Source organism: Mus caroli, unplaced genomic scaffold, assembly GCF_978045245.1.
Source record: "Mus caroli unplaced genomic scaffold, Mus_caroli_1 scaffold_19, whole genome shotgun sequence".
In the NCBI taxonomy this organism is placed as follows: Eukaryota; Metazoa; Chordata; class Mammalia; order Rodentia; family Muridae; genus Mus; species Mus caroli.
Genome location: NW_028227274.1, coordinates 7799567 through 7822005, shown reverse-complemented (window position 1 = coordinate 7822005; position 22439 = coordinate 7799567). Strand labels below are relative to the sequence as shown.

General features: G+C 39.9%; 1 protein-coding gene and 1 pseudogene across 3 annotated transcripts in view; both read right to left on the bottom strand.

The window, feature by feature from the left end:
* Positions 1-22439, bottom strand: part of Mib1 (MIB E3 ubiquitin protein ligase 1) — a 97835-nt gene that overhangs the window by 37485 nt on the left and 37911 nt on the right. For all 3 annotated transcript variants that reach the window (XM_021150154.3, XM_021150153.3, XM_021150155.3), the window contains exons 9-12: positions 19916-20049; positions 15101-15208; positions 4800-4997; positions 2051-2202 (exon numbers count right to left, since the gene is read on the bottom strand). In XM_021150154.3, coding sequence (XP_021005813.1) covers positions 2051-2202; positions 4800-4997; positions 15101-15208; positions 19916-20049 — 592 coding nt within the window. The remainder of the gene's footprint in view (positions 1-2050; positions 2203-4799; positions 4998-15100; positions 15209-19915; positions 20050-22439) is intronic.
* Positions 11097-15083, bottom strand: LOC110284422 (THUMP domain-containing protein 1 pseudogene; annotated as a pseudogene).

Here is a 22439-nt window from a genome sequence, read left to right as displayed (position 1 = left end):
ATGCATGTGGGTATATGTGTGTGCCTTGTAAGCATGTAGAGGTCAGAGAACAACTCGCAGAAGTCACTTCTTCCCTTCTCTAACTGGGTCCTGGGAACTGAACTCATGTCATCAGGCAACAAGCACCTTTACCCACTGAGCCATCTTCTCCAGCCCCTTTCCTTTCTTTTCTTAATGTCATCTAACACAAAGTAGCTCGTTGAAGGAGTCACTGTTAACATTATTTTCTGAAAAATCCAAGAATTACAAAGAATTAATTCTGTAATTAATTATACATTATCTTCTTGAAATCTTGTGGTGTCTTTACTGTTAAGACTAATTTGAATGTCTACTGTATAAATGTGGAGGACATACACATGAATATGAACATCTCTAGTCCTCATGGAAAAGGAATATGGAAATGTACACAGTTAACAGACCGCACTAAGCAGGCCACACATGTGAGTAACAAACACAACAGAACTCTAGCAGAGAGGAGGAGGCAGTTGCAGGTGGGAAGAAAGGAAAGGTGGCTAAGACAACATGGTCATGAAAGAAAACGTTTAAGAGCTGGGAGGAAGAGAGAAGACAGCCACTTTAGACAGTAACACAACTACAGGGCAAGGGAGGCTGGAAGATTTTAATTAGTGGGAGAAAAGTCAGAGAGAGGGGCTCTAGACACTCAACCCATAACCCCAGCACTAAAGACTGAGGCAAGAAGATGACAGACAGCTCCAGGACCACTTGAGCTACACAATAAAACTATCCTAAAAAAAGAAAAAGAAAAGGGCTTGAATGCAACCCCAGGCATATAAATAAAACGAGGCTCTCACACTCAATCAGAAGCTAGTCAGAGGGCTGGGACCACAACTTGATGGCACAGTGCTTCCCTCAAAGCTGCCTAAATACAATCACCAGCAGTGCTAGCAAAACACCAACTTAAGGCCTTAAAAGTTCAGCTTTTAAAAGAACTGAGACGATGTACATGATGCGCTGAGAAGAGGCTTATCATTGTCATCATCTGTCTTAAGGCTGGAGACATGATAATTATTAGCTCCTTTACAATGCAAATGTATGAAGAGTTCAAATATCTGTCATCTGAAAACAATTCAGTGTGTACTGGACAAAATGGCATTGAAGCACCAAAAACAGCAGTCCCAAAAAACCCTGTTGTCTTCTGTAACTACCCTCAAGTGGTCATCCTAAGAAGTTTTAAACATAGCAAAAGAGAAAATTGAAATATGATATAAAATACATTAATGAGCGATGAACATGTAAAACTATCCAAAGAATTTAAAAAGAAATCCACACACATATTATGGAATTCCAAAGAATAAGAATTCACAATAGCTGGAGAGATGGCTCAGCAGTTAAGAGCACTGACTGCTCCTCCGGAGATCCTGAGTTCAATTCCCAGCAATAATATGGTGGCTTCACAGCCATCTGTAATGGGAATCCAATGCCCTCTTCTGGTGTCTGAAGACAGCAACAGTATACTCATATACATAAAATAAATAAATCTTAAAAAAATTTCACAATAGATAAAGCAAACACCAAAGTGAATAGTTTTCTTAGTCAATATATTATAGTGCTTTACTTAACTATAAGGAGACACAGTTGTTTATGAAAACCTTATCATTTACACTTGTCTCCAAAAGCAGCCCTCTCAAATTTTAACCAGCAAACCCTTTTATTCTGGTAGAACACCCATTACTAGAATATAATTAAGGTTCCTTGGTATCATGTATCTAAATAACGTATTACAATGATCATAAATACCTGACATCATGTAAATGGATAATATGTGAAATTAGAAGACAACTTGAGAAGGATGTTGAAGAAGCAAAAAATCTTAAGGCACGTTTAATTAACATCTTTAAGTCTTTTATATCTACATTCAATAGACTACTTCCCAATACTTATACTGGAGCAACATGTACCTAATGAATGAAGGCATATTTTCTACAGAGCTTTAGCCAAATCTGTCCTCATCACATCAGGAAAATAACTACAACAGGTGACAGGAAACCATCTTTAAGTAGCACCTAAAACAATAAAGGAGGACCTTTACCTGGGGTTCCCTCTCAGTGCAGCATGGTGCAGGGCATTGAACCCGTTATTGTTCGTGATGGTCACATCTGCTCCAGCTTCCAGAAGAACTGCCAGAATGTCATCCCGTTTCTTACTTATGGCATCATGGAGAGGGGTGTCACCTTCAGAATCCTTTTTTTTTTTTTAAGTTTAAAGAAACTTCCATTAGTTCTCCTTCCATTGATCACCACATCAACAGGACGACTTTCACTACTACTAAACAAAGAAGCAGGCTCTCCAACAAGCAAACAGCTGTCAGTCGGCAATCATGCTCCTGGTTCTTGTTGGTCCATTTCTTTTTTTTTTTTTTTTGGTTTTTCGAGACAGGGTTTCTCTGTGTAGCCCTGGCTGTCCTGGCACTCACTTTGTAGACCAGGCTGGCCTCAAACTCAGAAATTCGCCTGCCTCTGCCTCTGACATGGAGGTAATGGTGGTTCTTTCTGAGACATTCTCACACTGCAGCCTAAGCTAACCTTTAACTGACTCTATATAGTTGAGGGTAGCTTTGAACTACCAATCTTCCTGCCTTTTCTTTCTGAATGCTGGGATTATAGGCATGTATTAACACACCCAATGTAACACTCTATTGTCCTTCTGTACCATGCACAAAGCCTTGAGCTCCATCTCCAGCACCATAGGAAACGGACATAACAGTGCATACCTATAACCCTAGCACTTGGGAGGTGACAGTACAAAGATTAGAAGTTCAAAGTCATTATCATCTACAATGTCAGCCTGGGCTACAAGACACCCTGACTCAAATATTAAAACAACCTATGGCAGCACTTGTAGGCCCCAATACCATGAGTTTAAGGCCAGTATTTTCAGCCTTAATTACACAGTATCAGTAATTTTTCGGTTTCCTATATATTAATAGGATATGCATCCACAGGTTGAAAGTCAACAACTATTGTGTTTTCAGAGGGCGGGAAAGTGGCTTAGTTCAAAGTAGAAACAAATCCAGTCAAAAACTCTAATTTCTGAATCTATTTTTTTTAAAACCTGTACCTGTGTGTATAGGATGCAGGGTGTGGTACAAGCACAAGAACAGGTGTTTACACCCAGAGAAAGACAGCAGCTCCATTCCTCTACTCTTCTCACTTACTCACCAGAGACAGGGTCTCTGACTACATGGCTAGGCTGGCTGGCCAGTGAGCTTTGCATCCACTTGTCTTCAGCATCCCAATGTTATAGACATGCCCAGTTTGTTGTGTGGGTGCTAACTATCTGAGCTTATGTCCCCTTGCTTACATAAGTGCTCTTACTCACTGTCTCTTTACTCCCTCAATCTACATTTTGTAGAGGTATTTATCATTAATCAATTTATGAATTGATTAATGAATTCTAATTCAGTATCGATCACCTGCAAAAGTGAATTATTTGGAGCTTATATATAATTTGTAGCTTTACAAAGTCATATGTAGCATACACTCTATTATATACCATAGTTGTCAAAGCCAGCTTTCCACTTGTTTTTATAAATTAAATTTTACTGGAACACAGCCATACCCATTCATCTATGTATTAGCTATGATTCCTTTATTCTGTAATGGCAGAGATGTATGGCCTTGAAATAAAATACATGAAAACCTATAGTATCATCTGGCCATGTTTAGGAAATGTTTTCCAATCACAGGCACTCACCTATATAAGGTATTCCTAACCGGAGTTCAATCCAATTACCTACCTCCTATTTGGTGGCACTAAAAATATGTAGCCTTTCACCTGGGGTGAACTAATATGCCCTGGAATACCTTTCCATGGGTCCCTGGTCCCCATAACAGCTATTCCAAAGCACAAGTCTCAAGTATGCTTTGTCTATTACAATCCCTACACATAACTGACTCCCACATCAGGTTAGTAGCTCTCAATTCCTTCTCCTTAACCGAACACTCTCGGTTCTTCCTCTGCTCTCTAGCCCTGCCTCCTACAGGCAGGATATAAAGCTACATCCCAGTTTGGAAGAAATCATTCTGGACTGAGCAGTACCTGCTACTCTCCTCCCACTCCTGGGCTTCAGCCATTCCCTAATATCTACAATCATTCATGCCACAAGCTATTTAAGATCACAGTGATTACTCCTGTTGTCTTCTAATTATTACTGCATTTTCAACTTAAAGAAAGTAGTTTTACATATCCGAATAGTGTTCAAGAACATTTATTTAAAAATAATACTCATTATTTATTATAAATTATTATAAAATGTATTTAAAAATACTTTTATTTAAAAATAATATTTCAAGTCTATTTTGTTAAAAATGATCAAGATAGAAAGAAGGCTAGAAAGAAACCCAATGACATTTTATTATATGCTGTATTATTTTTCTATGAAATTAAATACTCATTCCAAATTTTAACCTTGTGTATACAAAAAAAAAAAAAAGTGTTCATGGACACAGACCATGTTTCTCTTACATATATGGTTTAAGTTCATCTAGTTGCTAAACTAGCTTAGAAATAAATCATTTTTAGGCAAAATTTTTGTTTCAAAAATCAGGCTATTTTCCTTCCTACTTAAAGCAACGTAATATATTTTCCAAAACAGACTTAAACCTAGAACCTAGAATAATAAAGCTACAACGAAAATATTTAAATAGTTGCAAAGTAAGTTATTTTATACAGCCTGTATCTTGGATATCCTTCACAATAACAAATTTACCACAGAACTTGGTAAGTCACTTTAACCAGTCCTACCAATGCCTGCTTAGTAAACTCCTTTCATGTCTTACCTGGAGACTGGGATGACAACCAAAATCCAACAAAGTCTTCACAACTTGAAGATGACCTTTATTGACAGCAATATGAAGAGGCGTCTGTCTACGCTTATTACGAGCATTCAGGTCAGCACTGCCTCGGTGTAGGACTTCTATGACAGCACCCTCATCTCCAAAGGCTGCATGGTGAACGGCTCGATCTCCATCTTTATCCTGAAGGTCAGCATGAAAGTTCAATCAGGGACGAGTTAAGAAAAAAATCTAAAGCTATAAAATATCACAAACCAAATTAACTGCAGAAAAGTTGTGGGAAAGTAAATATAAAATGACTATATAAGTTAGTCACATTGCACCACATTGAACTAAGCCAATACCAGGGTATTTTACTAAAACAGTAGCACTAGGGATCAAACCTACGGTCTCACATAGGTGAGGCACATGCTCTACAGCTAGTGCCATCCAGCTCATAACAAAAAGTCTTTTAGACAGAATCTGATGTCACCTCCACTGGCCTTGAGCCCTCCACCTGCCTCAGTATCCCAAATCCTGGCATTCCCAGAATGCACAACTAATCCAGGAACAAGACAACTACACTACTATCAGTTGAGTGTAACTACCAAAGAAGATATAAAACAATATGGTCTTAATTACCTTTACACAGGAATTGGACATTAGTCAAATTACATCTAAGTCAGACGCTGAACATAACCACTTCTGTGTATTTGAAAACAGAAATTCTTGCTAAATAATGCTTTTTTTAAGATTTAAAAATGATCCAGGTGGTAGTGGCACACTCCAGTACTCTGGGGACAGGGGCAGACCTCTGTGAGTTCCAGAGCAGCTTGGTCTACAAAGCAAGTTCCAGAACAGAAAAAGCTATACAGAGAAATCCTGTCTCAAAATAAAATAAAATAAAATAAAATTCCAAAATTGTGTAACTCTTTCAGAGGAATTAAACTATGCTTGCCATACTGTTTGTAACAGTCATAGTTCTAAAGAGATGAGATATTAACTTTTTTTTTACATAAAAGAAACTATAAAGGGGAAAGTGCTTCTACTATAATATAAAGGTAACGTACATTATGCATCACATATATTTACATATAATTAGCCTCATTTCCTTTGCAGAGATAGATATACATAGATAAGGGTACTATAACACTCCTACTATCTCCATGAGAATACTACACTCCAAGTGTCAACACCACTACACTTGAATGTAAGCCTATTCAAGTATTCCTCCAAAACAGAGACTCCCAATCTTTATATCAGTACCTAGCATACTCCCTCGATTTTACAACGGGTTTGAAAACTCCTTTGGTAGCCATCCATGACCACTTAAAACTACTACTCAAGGGTCACACAAGTCAATACCGTTTAATTAAATACTTCTAAAACGAATGAATAGGCACAAAACAGGCACTGAATTCAAGATAGGTTTGGGTTTTATTTTGTTTTGTAATATTTTCCGGTTATCTTTCAAACAGCTATCAAGGGTGATATTTATGTAGGAATTTGGTTCAGCTACATTTCTTGAAAAGGTAGGAAATTTACCTTGTGGATATTTCTAGCTGAATCAAATTAGGAGTTTTGCAGAGAACTGTGTACTGTGTCTTTTGTGTACTGTATGTGTATCACTTATCAATAAAAACCCTATGGTCTATAGGAATGGGCAGAACAGAAGCTGGGACATTCAGTAGGCAGAAAGGATTCTGCAATAGAGCCAAATGAGGAAGATTTGGGCCCCAGACATAGAAGACACTTGCATATAAACTAAGGAGCAAGTAAATAGCAGAACTTAGAATAGAATAGTGGGATTATTAAACTATAAACCAGCTGGGGAACATGCCTAGCTATATGACCTAGGTATTTATAAATATATTTGAGTCTCAGAGTCATTATTTTCAGGAGCTTGGAGCCAGGAAAAAGCTCCCTTCTACAAGAAGGTTTTGTTACATTTCAATACTGAGAAAGAAGGACTGGGAAGCAACCAGAAAAGGTTCCATTCTCACACTTCTGAACAGCATTGTACTCAAGTATCACAAGCATAATATGTACATGTGCACACACATCCTGAGACAGACAGAGACAGACAGACAGAAAGAAAAAGACAGACAACTGATCTTCCTAACCATCAATCTGTATTTTTTTTTCTTGTAATTTTTAAAAATATCTTTCTCTCCCTCTGTGTGTATGAGAAAGACAGAGATAGAGACAGTCAGAGAGAGAGAGAGACAGGAGAGGCAGGAAGAAAGAGTGTGTCAGCTTGTGGTTCTGTGCAAGTGTGGGTGCCCTGGAATGCCAAAGGCACGTTTCAGTCCCTGAGTTAGGGTTATGGTCTTGTGAGACAGTCAGTCACCATGGGTGCTGGACACTGAACTCAGATCCTGTACATGAGTAATACCCACTCTTTACCAGCGCCCCCTCACCACCCCCTCTATCTTTTAAGACTACCCATTTACCTTTCCATGTAAAAAGGGAACATCAATCCAATACAACCAACTACATAAAAATGGCAATTATTTATGAATATGAAATTATTACACTTATGGTTATTAGAAAACTATTAACTGAAGCCAGGCATGGTGCTACACACATATAATCCCAGCACTAAGGAGCCTGAGGCAGGAGGATCAAATTTCAAAGCTAGCCTATACTATATAATGAGGACAGCACAGAGTATACAGTGAGTTCTAGGACAGCCTGGGCTATACAGTGAGTGAGACTCTATCTTAAGACAGACAGGCAGGGAGGGAGGAGAGAGAATAATGAAGAGGAAGAAAAGAGCAAAACTAACAAACAAGAAAGCACTAACAGAAGCATGCTATGCAAGCCCTATCAAATTTGTCTATATAAAAACAAATATTAAAAAAAAATGTTTAAGCCCTGATACATGATATTAAAGGCAATAACTTTTTATAAAACTAAAGATTATAGAACACACATACACACATATAAAAGGACAATACAATTAAAAGTTTTCAGGTTTCTCTTCTAAATTGGAAAATCATAATACCTCAGCTTCAATTCTAAGTTTTACTACTTTCTTCTGAATTACTCTGAATAAACTGTAGCACAGCCTGTCTCTGCGCTAGTGCACACAGGGTCCTATGGAGACTAAACTAACGCTGCCCCTCCTCTCCTGCCCTCTCTCTCCTTTCAACCCTCTAAAACCTGTGCCACTGAAGTTGCCCCATCTTGCCCGACAAAGCTGCAGTCCATATGGTCAGCAAAAACAGTGCCCTGCAGGCCCGCATGCATCTACTTCCTCTCTGAGTCCTCTATGTGCTTTTCTTGAAATGATTTTCCAGACTGTCCCCTCATGTCTACCTGCCAGGACTGACTCATTCCCACAGCTCCCCCTTCACTGTAAGGCAGACTGACCCCACAGCCCTTCTCCTTCACTTCTGCCTTCACTTTACTGTGGCTGAAGAAGAAAGACACTGTGCTAGTTATCTTTTCCATTTCCTGAGTATTTGTGACTGTTACAGTTTGGAAACAATTTGTGAGCACAAAAGTTCGTGTGCTTGGTCCCCCACTGTAGAAGCACTTGGGAGAGGTGAATCTGTGAGTGGCCAAATGAAGGGTGATGAGAACAGGACTCACAGAAGTAGGTTATCTTCAGAGATAATCTGGGTGCTTACTGGGCAATAGGTATGTGGTTTCAAAATTGATCAGTATAAAGGAATCATTCTGTTAAACACCAGGAAGGACTCAAGTTTACAGCCATCAAAATGGCTTTAGATATTTGTTCCCAGGAATGACAATTGAAATTGCTATTAAAGATCCCCTCACTCTTAAAAACTGATTTTGAAACCACTTATTACCTATTGCCCAGTTTTATAGTTTTGTTTCCATGAATGAGATAACCAGAACTGGAAAAAGTAACATCCGTTTGAGATAGAGATAGGGATAGGGACAGGGACAGAGACAGAGACAGAGATAGAGAGATAGAACACCCAGACTGTCTTCTTCTGCCTGTCAGAAAATTTTAGTTAGAATAAATACAAGTGATACCAAAGTGTCATGATAAAATTGATGGTTTGTTTCTCTTTCTCCATATTACAGTCCCATAAAATATTATCACAGACAAGAAAACGGGAATTTTGTGTTTTCAAAGAATGAAAACAAGTTAATTTGCTATACTGCAATGCTAACAATGGGCATGGCTATAAAAGTACCACCTTTCAAGAAATTACAACTTTTATAATGGAACTTTTTACTCAGTATCATTGTAGACGCAAAAATATCATTTTAATTTTGGATTTATGGCTAAAGAAGGTAGCTCAATCAGTAAGTATTTGCCATACATACACATAGGAATATATGTATGTATACGAATGGGACTGGGGGAAAAGGAAAGAAAGAAGGTACGGAGGAAAGAAGGAAGGAGTGGAAGGGAAGAAGGAGGGGGGAGGGAAGGAGGGAAAGAGAAGAAAACTCAGGGTCTATGGTGAAGCCTCATGTTGCTCCTGGTGCTTAACCCTCAAGTCAAGAGTCCTCAAAACCCTTAGTAAAATCATAATTTCCTAATAACCTAAGAATGCTTGCGTTCTATCTAAAAACAAAGCACATTCATCTAAACTTCCATATCTTAATACTTTATCAGTAAAGGAAATAAAATCCCAAATCCCTGAAGAGGCCTCAAATTTGCTCCCACAGGCCCTGATGCTCTAAACTGTACATAAGGTGGACACTGTACTTAGTAAGCTGACAAAGCTAACTTTCCGATACAGTTTTCTGAGCTTTCCCTAAGTCAGAGAAACAGGAAGGAAATTTGATGCACAGTCTATCCCCAGTCAAAAACCTGCTAATGTTAACTCTTATGTGGGGAAAAAAAAAAAATCAATGCATTTTTTGTCTATCTTGAACTATGAGTTGTATTTATATTTTAATTAAATTTTTAAATAGTTTTTCTTTCAACATTTGTGAAACTGGGTTTTTGTAGTGTCATGTCTGGGTTCTGAGTAACAAGCATCCTTTTATTTGCTAATTCCATTACAAAAACTAATTACATCAGCAAATATACAACTTTTCTTGAATTGATTCCAAAGGCAATCATGATCCGATGTTAGGTAAAACCATATCCAGCATCAGTGGCAAATGTTTAATATTATGTTTTTACCATCTTAAACTTCTCAACAATTTAATGAAGAAAAATAGGGTAAAATACTATGTTTATCTTCAAGATTGTAAACATCTATTTGGGTTTTGAAAAAAAACTAAACTCGCCGGATGTGGTGGCGCATGCCTTTAATCCCAGCACTCGGGAGGCAGAGGCAGGCGGATTTCTGAGTTCGAGGCCAGCCTGGTCTACAAAGTGAGTTCCAGGACAGCCAGGGCTATACAGAGAAACCTTGTCTCGACAAACCAAAAAAAAAAAAAAAGAAAACCTAAACTCTCCCAACTAAATCAACAGTCTAACAAGGATCAGAAAAGACAAGGAGACTCCACTCAATGTTCCAACAAAGTACAGATGGGAAAAATTTAACTGGGTACAACTAACACAATGCCTATGTGACCAGGAACCATGTCACAGCCACTTCACTTCACGATGTGCTAACATTGTTTCTCTCTACATTGATTGGTACAGCCTGATTAAGGCTTACATCTTACCCTTCCTTCTCAGAGATCCCAAGAATCTGTTGTTAAATGACATAGGAATATTGCTTTTCATACTCCTTCTACAAGTGATACAAATCTGCAGTAGCAGAAAGCATATTGGATGGAAATCTAAAGAAGTATTACAGCACAAGTCCCAGTCAGGGTCTCACGTTCTAGTTAACTAACAGTTTCCAAACCAAAGGATGTTTAGAAGCATCTGACCAACAGCACATGTTGACACATCTGACAACAGTCTTACATGTTTACAGTATTAACTGGCCACTTATTTTATATTAATTCAATTAAGCAGGGGAAAGTTACTGATGAAAGCAAAGTCAATGACATTGAGTCAACTACACCCTATTCTGTAGGCCATCTCCTGAGGACAAGAAGAACACTCTCTGTGTACTCCTGACTGTCCTGGAACTTACTCTATAGACTACGCTGATCTCCAACTCACAGAGATCCACCTGAGTCTGCCTCCCAAGTGCTGGGATCAAAGGCATGTGCCATCACTGCCCATCAATAAAATAACTTTTAACCCACATCTAAGTTCCTAAGTTCTGTCAGGAAAAATCCAACTTCTATACTACTGCAAATGAAAAATCATATTATATATCTCATTCATAATAAAACATCATAGTAAAAATAACTGCTATGTAGTTGGAGTCTTCCTCAATGTTAATTTGAAGTTTAAGCATCTGGGTCTGGAAAGATGGCTTAGTAGTTAAGAGCATGAACTACTTTGCAAAAGGACTCATATGCAGTTCCCAGTACCTGCATCACAACCACACACAACTCCAGCTCAAAGGGATCTGATGCCACTTTCTGGTCTCCAAAGACTCCTGTATGCACATGTACACACACACACACACACACACACACACACCTGCACCAGCAAATGTATACTGATAGACATATAAGCACAAACAGGCATTCTCTTTACTCCTGCCAAAAAAAAAAGGGTGGGGGGGGGAGGAAAGATTACAAATTAAAAATCATTCAAACTCTCTCCATGGGCAACAGAAAATTCCAACATCAACAATGAACATTTTAATGGTGAAACACCATAAGCTCTTTAGGTGTCCAGTAAAGTACAAACAATTAAAGGAAAAAAAGTAACATAAGATCAGGAAGACCTTTTTAAAAGGATATATATAAAATAAAAATAAACTTAAAAAGAGGAAGAGCTAGAGAGATATTCTGGTAACTCAAGCATTTTAATGCTCCACAGGAGAGTTTAGAGGGCAAAACTACTACTCCATTGGTCTAAACTAGAATAAATACAATCCTGATATCTTTTTTGGTTTTTTTGGTAATGTTACAGTTAACACACTAAGCTAATGTTTCTACCTCATACATAGAACAGATGTCCCAGCCGAAATGCCAACATCAGTATTTATTGCCCTTTTTTTTTTTTACAGAACAAATTCATTTTTATTTTTTAAAATATCAGGAACTTTGAAAACTTGAAAATTCAGCTGTACCAAGAACAAAATGCAGTAAACATATGTGAGAACTGTATTCAGCTCTGGAGAAACGTGCCCTCCAGGCCCGGGCCTCAGCTCTGGAGAAACGTGCCCTCCAGGCCCGGGCCTCAGCTCTGGAGAAACGTGCCCTCCAGGCCCGGGCCTCAGCTCTGGAGAAACGTGCCCTCCAGGCCCGGGCCTCAGCTCTGGAGAAACGTGCCCTCCAGGCCCGGGCCTCAGCTCTGGAGAAACGTGTCCTCCAGGCCGGGCTTCACTCCTCTCTGCAGAGCAGGACAGGCATGCTGACCCTCAGCACAGGGATTTGGTTTCTGCTTCCTTATTTTCTGTCCTAAGTGCTATAGTTTTAAACTAACTGCTAAGTTCCTACCCTGGATCACCTGTACGCTAGCACACTGAAAAGTCAGTGAAGACAAAGTCGGCAAATCTGAAGGCAGAGCAAAATCTGTGAGTGAATTTAGATCCCAAGAGCACACAGCACTGTACAACTGGCAAATAGCCAGTCACACTAGGGACGCGTTGAAAACAAACAAATAAAAAGGCCGATAAAAGCAAAGTATAGATCAAGTGCAGCAACTTGCCCTGCTCCAGAACAACCTGTCTGAGCCATGAGTAACTGGTCCTCAGGCCCTCTGTCCTCCACTATTAAAAGAAAAGTCCCTCTATCTTGGAGCAAGCCACAAGAAGGCACCAAGATCCTCTCATCCCATTCCCCTAAGTGACCCTAAGGCCTATGCTTTCAAGATGGTTTCAATCTCAGACCCGCGGTAACATGGCAAACGCCTGAGGGTGATCTAGCCCTGTCTGCATTAGCAAGGTACTGCCTAGTCTCTGCTTCTCCCATATCTTCTTGGTCTGGCTTATCAAGCAAGCCTCTAGCTGTGTGACGCGAAGTATATATTCTCCCGTCACTAGCTCTGTGCATTAAGATTTAAGCACAAACCCAGTTCCCAACCTATGTTACAGTCCCCACCTGGACAGCTGGGGTTACAGTACTCACTGCTCCCTTCTACCCTTCCCATCTCTGCCTGTGACGAACACTGGAAAGCACCACAAGCTGACAGACCAGCTTGGACAGGGAACCCTGGGATAGTAGCTTTCTTTCCTGGTTTGTGTACTAGGATATGTGGCCCGGCAGTGATTCCTCATCCCTAACCTTATCAGAAACACCTGGGTCTACACCTAGAGCAGTTCTCTTCTCACTCACACCTTCTCTAAAACACCTGCAGTGATGAGACATCAGATTTGCTCTTATCATAAAACAAAACAAAACAAACAAAAACCCAAGAAAAACAAACAGTAGAAAGCATCACAAAGTGGTTCCCATATAATCCACAACACCGCTTCTCTATGTGTACAACAGAACGGCAGGGACAGCTGAGTCATAGCACACACCCTCCTCGGAATGTCCTGTCATTTCCCTCTCAGAGACTGTTCAGTTCCATCAGTTGGCAGTGTTTAAAAGGAAACTAGAGAGAGTAAAGAGGAGGAGAAGCCAACACCATCCTCCTAGCACCCTCCCCTGGGAAACAGTGCATGCTTCTGCATACCGACATACAGGCCTGGACAACGGGGACTGTGGGATCAGCATTGAGCAGCACACAAAAGTCAAAATATATTATCACAATTTCACATGGAACCCTAGCTGAGACCACCTTCCCACAGAATGACCTATGAGAGCTCATTTTCATTTGTCTTGGGTACTTCTGAGACTTGACTTTCAGGTTCAGGTTTAGCGTCTCCTTCACTCTCTGCCTGGGTTTCAGACCCTGGCTCTGTCTGCCCGAGCTCCTTGATACTCTCTGGTGCCACCTGGTTCCCTTCTGGGGGATCACTTTGATTCAACTTGCTATCAGGTTCCAATTTTGCTTCTTTGCCATTTCCCAGCTTTGGGTGAGGCTGTGAGTCTTTTGCACTCTTCACCACTTCTTGGAGGTTGTATTTTCTGAACAGCACATAATCTTTCACAACACTCAGGCAACACACAGCTTTGATGATTTCCACCACCACCGTGTACTCTCGATTAGTGAGATCCACTTTGTTTTCTGTATTGAGGCTGCCCACTATTCCTGCCAACTCTTTAATAACTTCTCTACTCATATGGCTATTATTTCGAGATTTGTAAACATTCTGAAATGTCCCTTGGTTTGGGGCTTTAAACCAAGGTTCCAGAAATGTTTCTGCATATTTTTTCATATCTTCTAAAAAAGCTTTACATGAGCCTGAGATGGGCAGCATTCGTAGAATAACCCTTGTCTTCTTTTTCTTGGTTTTGTACATAACCTGGAGAATATGATGCACTAATTTCTCAGGTTCTATCCCAAGCATCCTGATGAAGACTACATTATTCGCTCCACTCTCCACTGACTGGAATCTTCTCAGCCTCTTCTCTGTAGAAGCCTTAATGTCACCAACTTCTTTTTTCAAGGCAGCCTCTGCATCATCGTCTTCTGCCTCACTTCCAGAGGGCTGCTGGTCCTTGTCTATAAACTTTTCCGGCCCGTACATGTCGTCGCCGTACTCGTTGAGCAGGCTGTAGGCCTCCTCTACACACTCGTTCATGTTGCAGGTGATGAGGATGCCCTGCAGGCCGGGCTCCAGCTGCTGCGGGCCGCCTGGGTCACCGCTTCGGGCCTGCTTGGCCTGCAGGAACTGGGATTTGCCTTTGTGCTTTCCGCCGACCTGCTGAGGGGACTGCTGGGCAGTAGTCGCCATGCTACCTACAATCCACGTTTCTTGGCGTCTTCGTCTGCTATTGCCCTTTTATAATACACACAAAGTTAAGCATGTGCACATGCAGGGATAAAGACCCACTATAAAAGTTAAAAAATAATAATAAACAGGCTAAGCAAATGATAAATGAACTTGTAAGAAAAAAAAAAAACCTCTGAGTGTTAGATAAGAAAGATGTTGATCCCAAGTGTATACATCCCCTTATACGTGTCTAGTAGGGATCATGGGTGAGCACAGTAGGGCTCCCAATAGCATTTCTACCCTAACAGAAGGAGGCTACGTCTGAAATATTGAGGAATCATTAAAAAGAGAGAAAAGGAGTGATGGGAAGAGAAAGATAGAAGAAAGCTCTAAACTATCTTTTCTTAATTTTTCATTTTAATTTGGACAACATAGGGTGAATATTAAATTTCAAGAATGAGATTCCATCTTATATAGAACTATTTCTAGAAAAAGTTGACTCGGTCTTGTTTTCAAGCTTAGTTTATATACCTCTGCTTCAACATCAACATTTTGCTTCAAAAGTAATTTCAAAATATCAACATGTCCGTTTTGACTAGCAGCTTGCATTGCTGTGTGGCCAGCACACTGTCCGTTTACCTAAAAAAAGAAAGAAGAAAATATTAACAAACATCACAAATCAGAAATAGCCAATAAATACGAACTTTTTAAATCTTGTACAGTTAATGATTCTTTGAGAGCAATCTAACATTACAAATATCACAACAAAGATCATCAAAATTATTTTAAAAAAATAATGAGAGACCAAAGCCGTAGCTATTACTTTGCTGTAGAAGGAATCTGTCCTAGTGCATAGATTGTTGGTTATGCCATATTTGCATTTTTGTCTCAAGAGCTTTTAAATTTGCTTTACTTTTCCTTGATCCAGTATTTATGTGTAAATTGTTGATTTCCACAAACATCATATAATTTCCAAACCTAATTTCTACTGTACCGGTATAGGCACAACACTGCTAAAACACTAATTTGCCTGGTGTAATAGTAGCAAGACAGTGACGTCAGTAACTTTTCTGATTAGATATGAGTCCTGCTATACAGGAAGGATTTCATGACTGGTACTGTAAAAAAAAAAAAGTCTGTGCCTGGATCCTAGGCATGTTATTGTTTTATTCACAAGTCATGCTGTGAAACTCTGCTTAATGCTTTCCTACCAATAGATTTATTGTTTCATTGGATGACAGTTAATATAAAGATTCACAATTGGCCCAAGTACTGGCTATATTCTCACCTGTGGGTGAGTCATCTATACCAACCTCCCTCAATCCAAGACTCATCATGAAAGAGATGGAAACAAAGTCACAGCCAAAGAATGGAAGAGTGTCATGAAATGCTGACGTCTGGACAGTACACAGCTGTCGCACATATCAAACTGCTGCACTCTAGTCACTCAGTACAGATCTAGTCCTTAGCATTCCAGCATGGAGCCGGGCAGTGGTGGAGCAAACCTTTACTCCAAGTACTCAGGAGGTAGAGGCAGGCAGATCCCTGTGATCTGAGGCCAGCCTGATCTACAGACAGAGTTCCAGGACAGCCAGGGACCCTAGCTCAAGAAAAAAAAAAACAAAAAAAACAAGATTCCAGCATGGGTGGGGAGGAGCCCCTAAGACCCCACTCCTAGAGGAACTGATAGCTGCTGAGGGAGAAAAGACCACTGTCCTTCAGAAACATGGCTACTGGCCCCACACTCATGCCATGCATATACTGGGCAGTACTGCTTGGCCTCTCTTTTTTAAAAAAGGCATGAGATGAGCTGGGAAAAACTGAGGGCAGTAGGAGGAGTTGAAGGAGAGTAGTGATCAAACTATACTGCACACTGGTTTAAAGTTTCTACAAGTAAATAAAAATGCTATCAAAAAAGACCGCAAGGCTGAGGATACAGTTTAGTGCTACAGCACTTGCCTCGGATGTGCAAAGCCCTATATCCCAAATCCACACAATTATGAACAAAGAGTACAGATAAACAACTATGTTAGTTATGACTTTTTCCAGCTTCTGGCTATTATAAATAAGGCTGCTATGAACATAATAGAGCATGTGTCTGTCCTTATTACATGTTGGAGCATCTTCTGAGTAATAAGTGGATATTAAGCCAAAAGCTCAGAATACCCAAGATACAATTCACAAAACACATGATACTCAACAAGAAGGAAGACCAAAGTGTGAATACTTTGATCCTTCTTAGAAGGGGAAACAAAATACCCATGGAAGGAGTTACAGAGGCAAAGTGTGAAGCAGGGACTGAAGGAATGACCATCCAGAGACTGCTCCACTTGGTGATCCATCCCATAAACAACCACCAAACCAAGACACTATTGTGGTTACCAACAAGAGCTTGCTGACAGGAGTCTTATATAGATAGCTGTCTCCTGAGAAGCTCTGACAGTGCCTGACTAATACAGAAGTGGATACTCACAGTCATCCATTAGATGGAACATAGGGTGAAGGAGCTAGAGAAAGTACCCAAGGAGCTGAAGAGGTCTGAAGCCCCTTAGGAGGAACATTAATATGAACTAACCAGTACCCACAGAGCTTCCTGGGACTAAACCACCAACCAAAGAAAGCACATGGTGGGACTCATGGTTCTATCTGCATATGTAGCAGAGGATGGCCTGGTCTGTCAATGGGAGGAGAGGCCCTTGGTCCTATGAAGGTTCTATGCCCCAGTATAGGGAAATGCCAGGGCCAGGAAACAGGAGTGGGTGGGCTGGTGAGCAGGGGGAGGGGGGAAGGAATAGGGTGTTTTCAGAGGGGCAACTAGGAAAAGGGATAACATTTGAAATGTAAATAAACTATCTAATAAAAATACAAACTGAAAAAAAAAAAGATTTTTTTCTTGTGACAAATACTTGAGAATAACAACTGGAAGGAATGATTCTTTTAATACACATTTTTGGAAGGTTTTATGCCTTAGACCATCATGGAGGTCAGAACAGCGCACCTCATAATAGCCCAGGGAGGGAGGATATGCCTGTACTGGGCTAGCCTCCCCCTTTTCTTTTACTTGTACTCCCAGTCTATTGGCTTGAATTGCACACATTCAAAGATATCCTTCAACTCTCCACCCACTACCTGGAATTTTTCTGGAAATATTCTCCTCCTCCACACACACACTTATTTTACCAATGTCCTAGATGCCTCTCAATTCAATTAAGTCGATAATCCACATTAACCATCACACCAATTATCTTTGTGCTCCAAGGAATACAAAACACAATGAAATCCAACATCTATAGAGGGCACAGGATCCTGAAGATCAGAGTGTGTGCTGAAGCAGGTAAGCATATGCAAGGCCAGGGTCTCAAGACCAGAACTCACAGATCAGAGCAGAAATAAATGAAGCAGAAAACTGAAAATAAAATCAAGTAAACAGAGTGTGCTTTGACAAAATAAAATAAAATAAAATAGACCAATCCTTAGCGTGACTAAAGGAAAGGAGGAAAACTGAAAACTGGAGATGAAAAGCAAATATTAGAGCCAACAGCCTGGAGAGCACCAAAGGAGCCCTGAGCGGCCAGGGATCCTCAACAAATTAATGATAGATACATAGGACATATGCATCCATCCTATCCTCTCTCTCAACACTGAATCTTCACAAAACAGAAAGCCTGGACGGAAAGTAACATGTAAGGGAGTCAGTAGCAATGTCCCAGACTTGCTTCATTCAACTGCACCTCTCAAGGAAGAATGAACACCAATTCTCTTCAATTATTATTCCAAACTCTATCAGGTAAACATTATTATATAAAAACCAGACAAGGACACACACAAAACAAAACTATAGGAAAATATCCCTTTTAAAAAGATCATTTATAGCCGGGCATGGTGGCGCACACCTTTGATCCCAGCACTCGGGAGGCAGAGGCAGGGGGATTTCTGAGTTCGAGGCCAGCCTGGTCTACAGAGTGAGTTCCAGGACAGCCAGGGCTACACAGAGAAACCCTGTCTCGACCCCCCCCCCAAAAAAAGAAAAAATCATTCATTACAATCAGTGTAGTTCAGGCAAAGAAATGGAAAATTACATCGAGATTCAACCAAGAAATTTCATGAGCATCTCAATAAATGCTAAAAAAAAGAGTACTTGATAAAATCCAACATTTCTTTATGATGAAAATTGAACAAATTAATATTGATGGAATATATTTCGATATAAGTCATATACAGTAAACAGCACCTAACAGGCTAAATGAGATAACGTTTTCAGATTTGAAGCAAGGCTAAGATGGTCACTATTACTATCTATTTATTCCACCTGGTAGTCACAGAGCACACAATCAAAGGAAAACAAACATACAACCACCACCACAACAAAGGTCATCTAACCTGGGAAGAGGAAATCAAGCTGTCATTGTCTGTAGGGAACATGATTTCTACACAGAAAATCAGAAAGTCAGACACTATGGAAGATGTCCATTATCCAACATCTTACAGGCTGGGGCAGGAGACCATCCAGGGCTATACAACAAGATCCTGTTTGAAAAACCCAAAGGAGGGAAAAGGAAAGGAACTTAAGTACAGAAGGAAAAAAGGGGAAAGACAGACAGATGGATGGCAAGTGTAAAGAATCCACCAAAAAAAACTACTTGAATTAATCAACAAACTGCAAACACGCTAGCAGAACCGGCAGACCTCACCAGCAAGCCATCTAAACAGAAAGCTTGTCAAGCCTAGTTACAACGGGGACCCAAAAAGTAACAAGGAATAAATTTGACCAAAGAGGTCACAGATTTCTATGATGGAATTCTAAACTACTGAGGAAAGAAACTGAAGAGGACACATAAATACAGGAAGACACACAAACATCATGAATGTCAACAGTCAAAGAGCCAAAGCAGCCTACAATGCATCCCAGTGACAACTAAATACTAAAAAACTTAAAAACTAAAAAAGAGAAAAAAAAAAAACCTAAATGCCCTATGAAAACACACACACACACAAGATCAGGAAGAACAGAGCAAAGACTACTACACTACTCTGACTTCAAAATATATTCAAAACTACAATAAGTAAACCAGCCAGGCACTTACACATAACAGATACGAATAACAACCAACCCCTGTATCAGTACGCAGCAGCTGATTTGTGCACTGGAAGGAGAACGCACTGGAGAAAAGGTGGTAGTTTCAGTATCTAGTACTAAAAACACTATCTACACGAAAAATGAAAATAGGTTCATGTTTCCTATCAACTGCAAGAGCCAATTCCAGATGGCTAAAAGACGTCAGCCTTTATTAAATCATTAAACTACAACTTTTGCAAATGCCTCAAAGTTGTTTTTGAAATGCTCACATCCACATCTGGTCTTTTCAGCAAATCTTCCACTTTAGCCACGTCTCCATTGGCAGCAGCCTTAACCAGCTCTTCATTGAGGTCACCAGATTCTTGAGTTTCAAATAATTTCTTCAGAAGCTGGGAGAGTCTTTCTGCAAGGCACAAAACAAGGTGTTAAAGGAACAGATGTTCTCCATGTTCCTAAACACTTTCTCTGTTTTACTATTTCTAAATTAATGCTATTTCTACTGTGTACAGACAGCTACCTGTGCAAGTAATAAGCGTTAATTCCAAGCTCCATTAAATTCAACCCCATAAATATTTTAAGAGTCTTCAAATCGTGTATTTCAACTTGTAAATACAGAAAAAGTAAAGCATTACAGATTAAAATAATTTCAGATTTAGTCATACTAAAGATACTATAAACACACTAGCATGGCAATCCCACAATGATAGGAATGCCTTTTAGAGCTTAATTCTTCACTACAGACAACAGAACATCCCACTCTGTAGTAAACTCAACAGAGCAGCAATTATAACTCAGAAATGATGTCCTCTAGAATATCAGGAAAAACATTTTGGGAGGAAATCAACTTTCTGCTGACTATGAATGCAGACGTGATAAGAGCATGCTCTGTTAAGTGCTACTTGACTGTTTTTCCAAAATAGTAAAACAGAAGATATCAAGCTCCAGTCTTTTCATTCTACTCAAAAGCAAAGTAATCACAAAGTGGGGTAAAAGAAAAATCAAAATGCCTACCAAGCCCAATTATTTGAGAGTAGGTATAATTACTCTTCACTTTTTAGTTTGTATGTAGCCAAGCTAACATGATGCTTCTAGCTCAAAATAGAAATCAACACAGCTTAAGTTATCAGGATACTAGCAATCTGCAACAGGAACTCAAAAGAGAGAAAAGTAAAAATAAAATTACAAAATAAAATCTGAAATCATCGTTTCTTTTTGGATACAGGATTTCAAGACACCCAGGTTAGCCTCAAACTCAGATCCCTCTTGCCTCTACTTATCAAATATAACCACCACATCTACTAACCCAGTGGTTTGGTTTGTTTGTTTATTCGTATGTTCCATTTACTACTATGGTCCTCTCTCTTCTATTACATGGCAAAAGTGCACATACAGTCACTTAGAAAATGATGCAGAATAAACTAGACTGTGCACACAAAGCTAGAGCATATGAAGGAAGGACATTAGAAACAAGTTTAGCCAAGCACTCAGCAAATTCACATTTTAGCACGTATGGTGGTTTGAATATGCTTGGCCCAGAAAGTGGTACTATTAGGTGGTGTAGCCTTGTTAGAATAGGTGTGGCCCTGTTGGAGGAAGCATGTCACTATGTAGGCTCTGAGGTCCTACATTCAAACTCCACCCAATGTGGAAGAGAGCTTTTTCCTAGTTTCCTTTGGATCAAGATGCAGAACTCTCAGCTCCTTCTCCAGTACCATGTCTGCCTGGAAGTTGCCTTTCTTCCTGCCATGATAATGGACTGAACCTGTGAACCTGTAAAGCAGCCCAAATTAAGTGTTAACCTTTATAAAAGTAGCCTTGGTTATGGCAACTTCTCACAGCAATGGAAATCCTAACTAAGACACCATGGGTTCTAATGTTACTGTAACTGATGGGAAAATATACAGGAAGAAACACATCTTCTAGCAATAATGTTGGAAATAAAAAGTAAGCTAGGAGAGGATATTTTTTTTAACAAAAAAAAAAAAAAATCCAGCCAGGCGTGGTGGCCCACGCCTTTAATCCCAGCACTCGGGAGGCAGAGGCAGGCGGATTTCTGAGTTCGAGGCCAGCCTGGTCTACAGAGTGAGTTCCAGGACAGCCAAGGCTACACAGAGAAACCCTGTCTCGAAAAACCAAAAAAAAAAAAAAAAAAAAAAAAAAGTAAAACAAAACAAAACAAAATCCATTTCTGATTGAGATAAGAACTAAACTTCAAGTGTCTCTCTGGTACCGAGAACCTTGATAAACCCAAGGAAAAGCACACATTCATGGCACCTTTCCAGGAGCACCTTAGGCAGAGTAATGAATACTCAGTACACCAAAAGGAGGAGAACTGAAAGGAAGGATGGTAGGGGAAGGAGCAGAGAGGGGAGGGGAAGGTGTAAAAAAAAGAAAAAGTTTAAAAGTAGCTGGACAGTGGTGTCACAAGCTTTTATTCCCAGCACTCAGGAAGCAGAGACAGGAGGATAGGCATGGCTACACAGAGAAACCCTGCCTAGAAAAACAAAGCAATAGAAACAAAAGAAAAGTTTACAAAGTAAGTACTCAATGTCCACCTGAGTCTGTGCTATCTGGAAGTGCACAGACATGACCATCTGTGCATGAGAACTTCTTTTTGTTTGTTTGTTTTTCAAATAAGGGTTTTTCTGTGTATCCCTGGCTGTCCTGGAACTAGCACTATAAATCAAGCTAGATTTGAACTCAGAGATCTACCTGAGTGCTGGGATTAAGTGTGTGCTGCCATGTCCAGTCTGAGATCTGGGTATCTGAGATCTTTAGGGAAACAAGACAAAC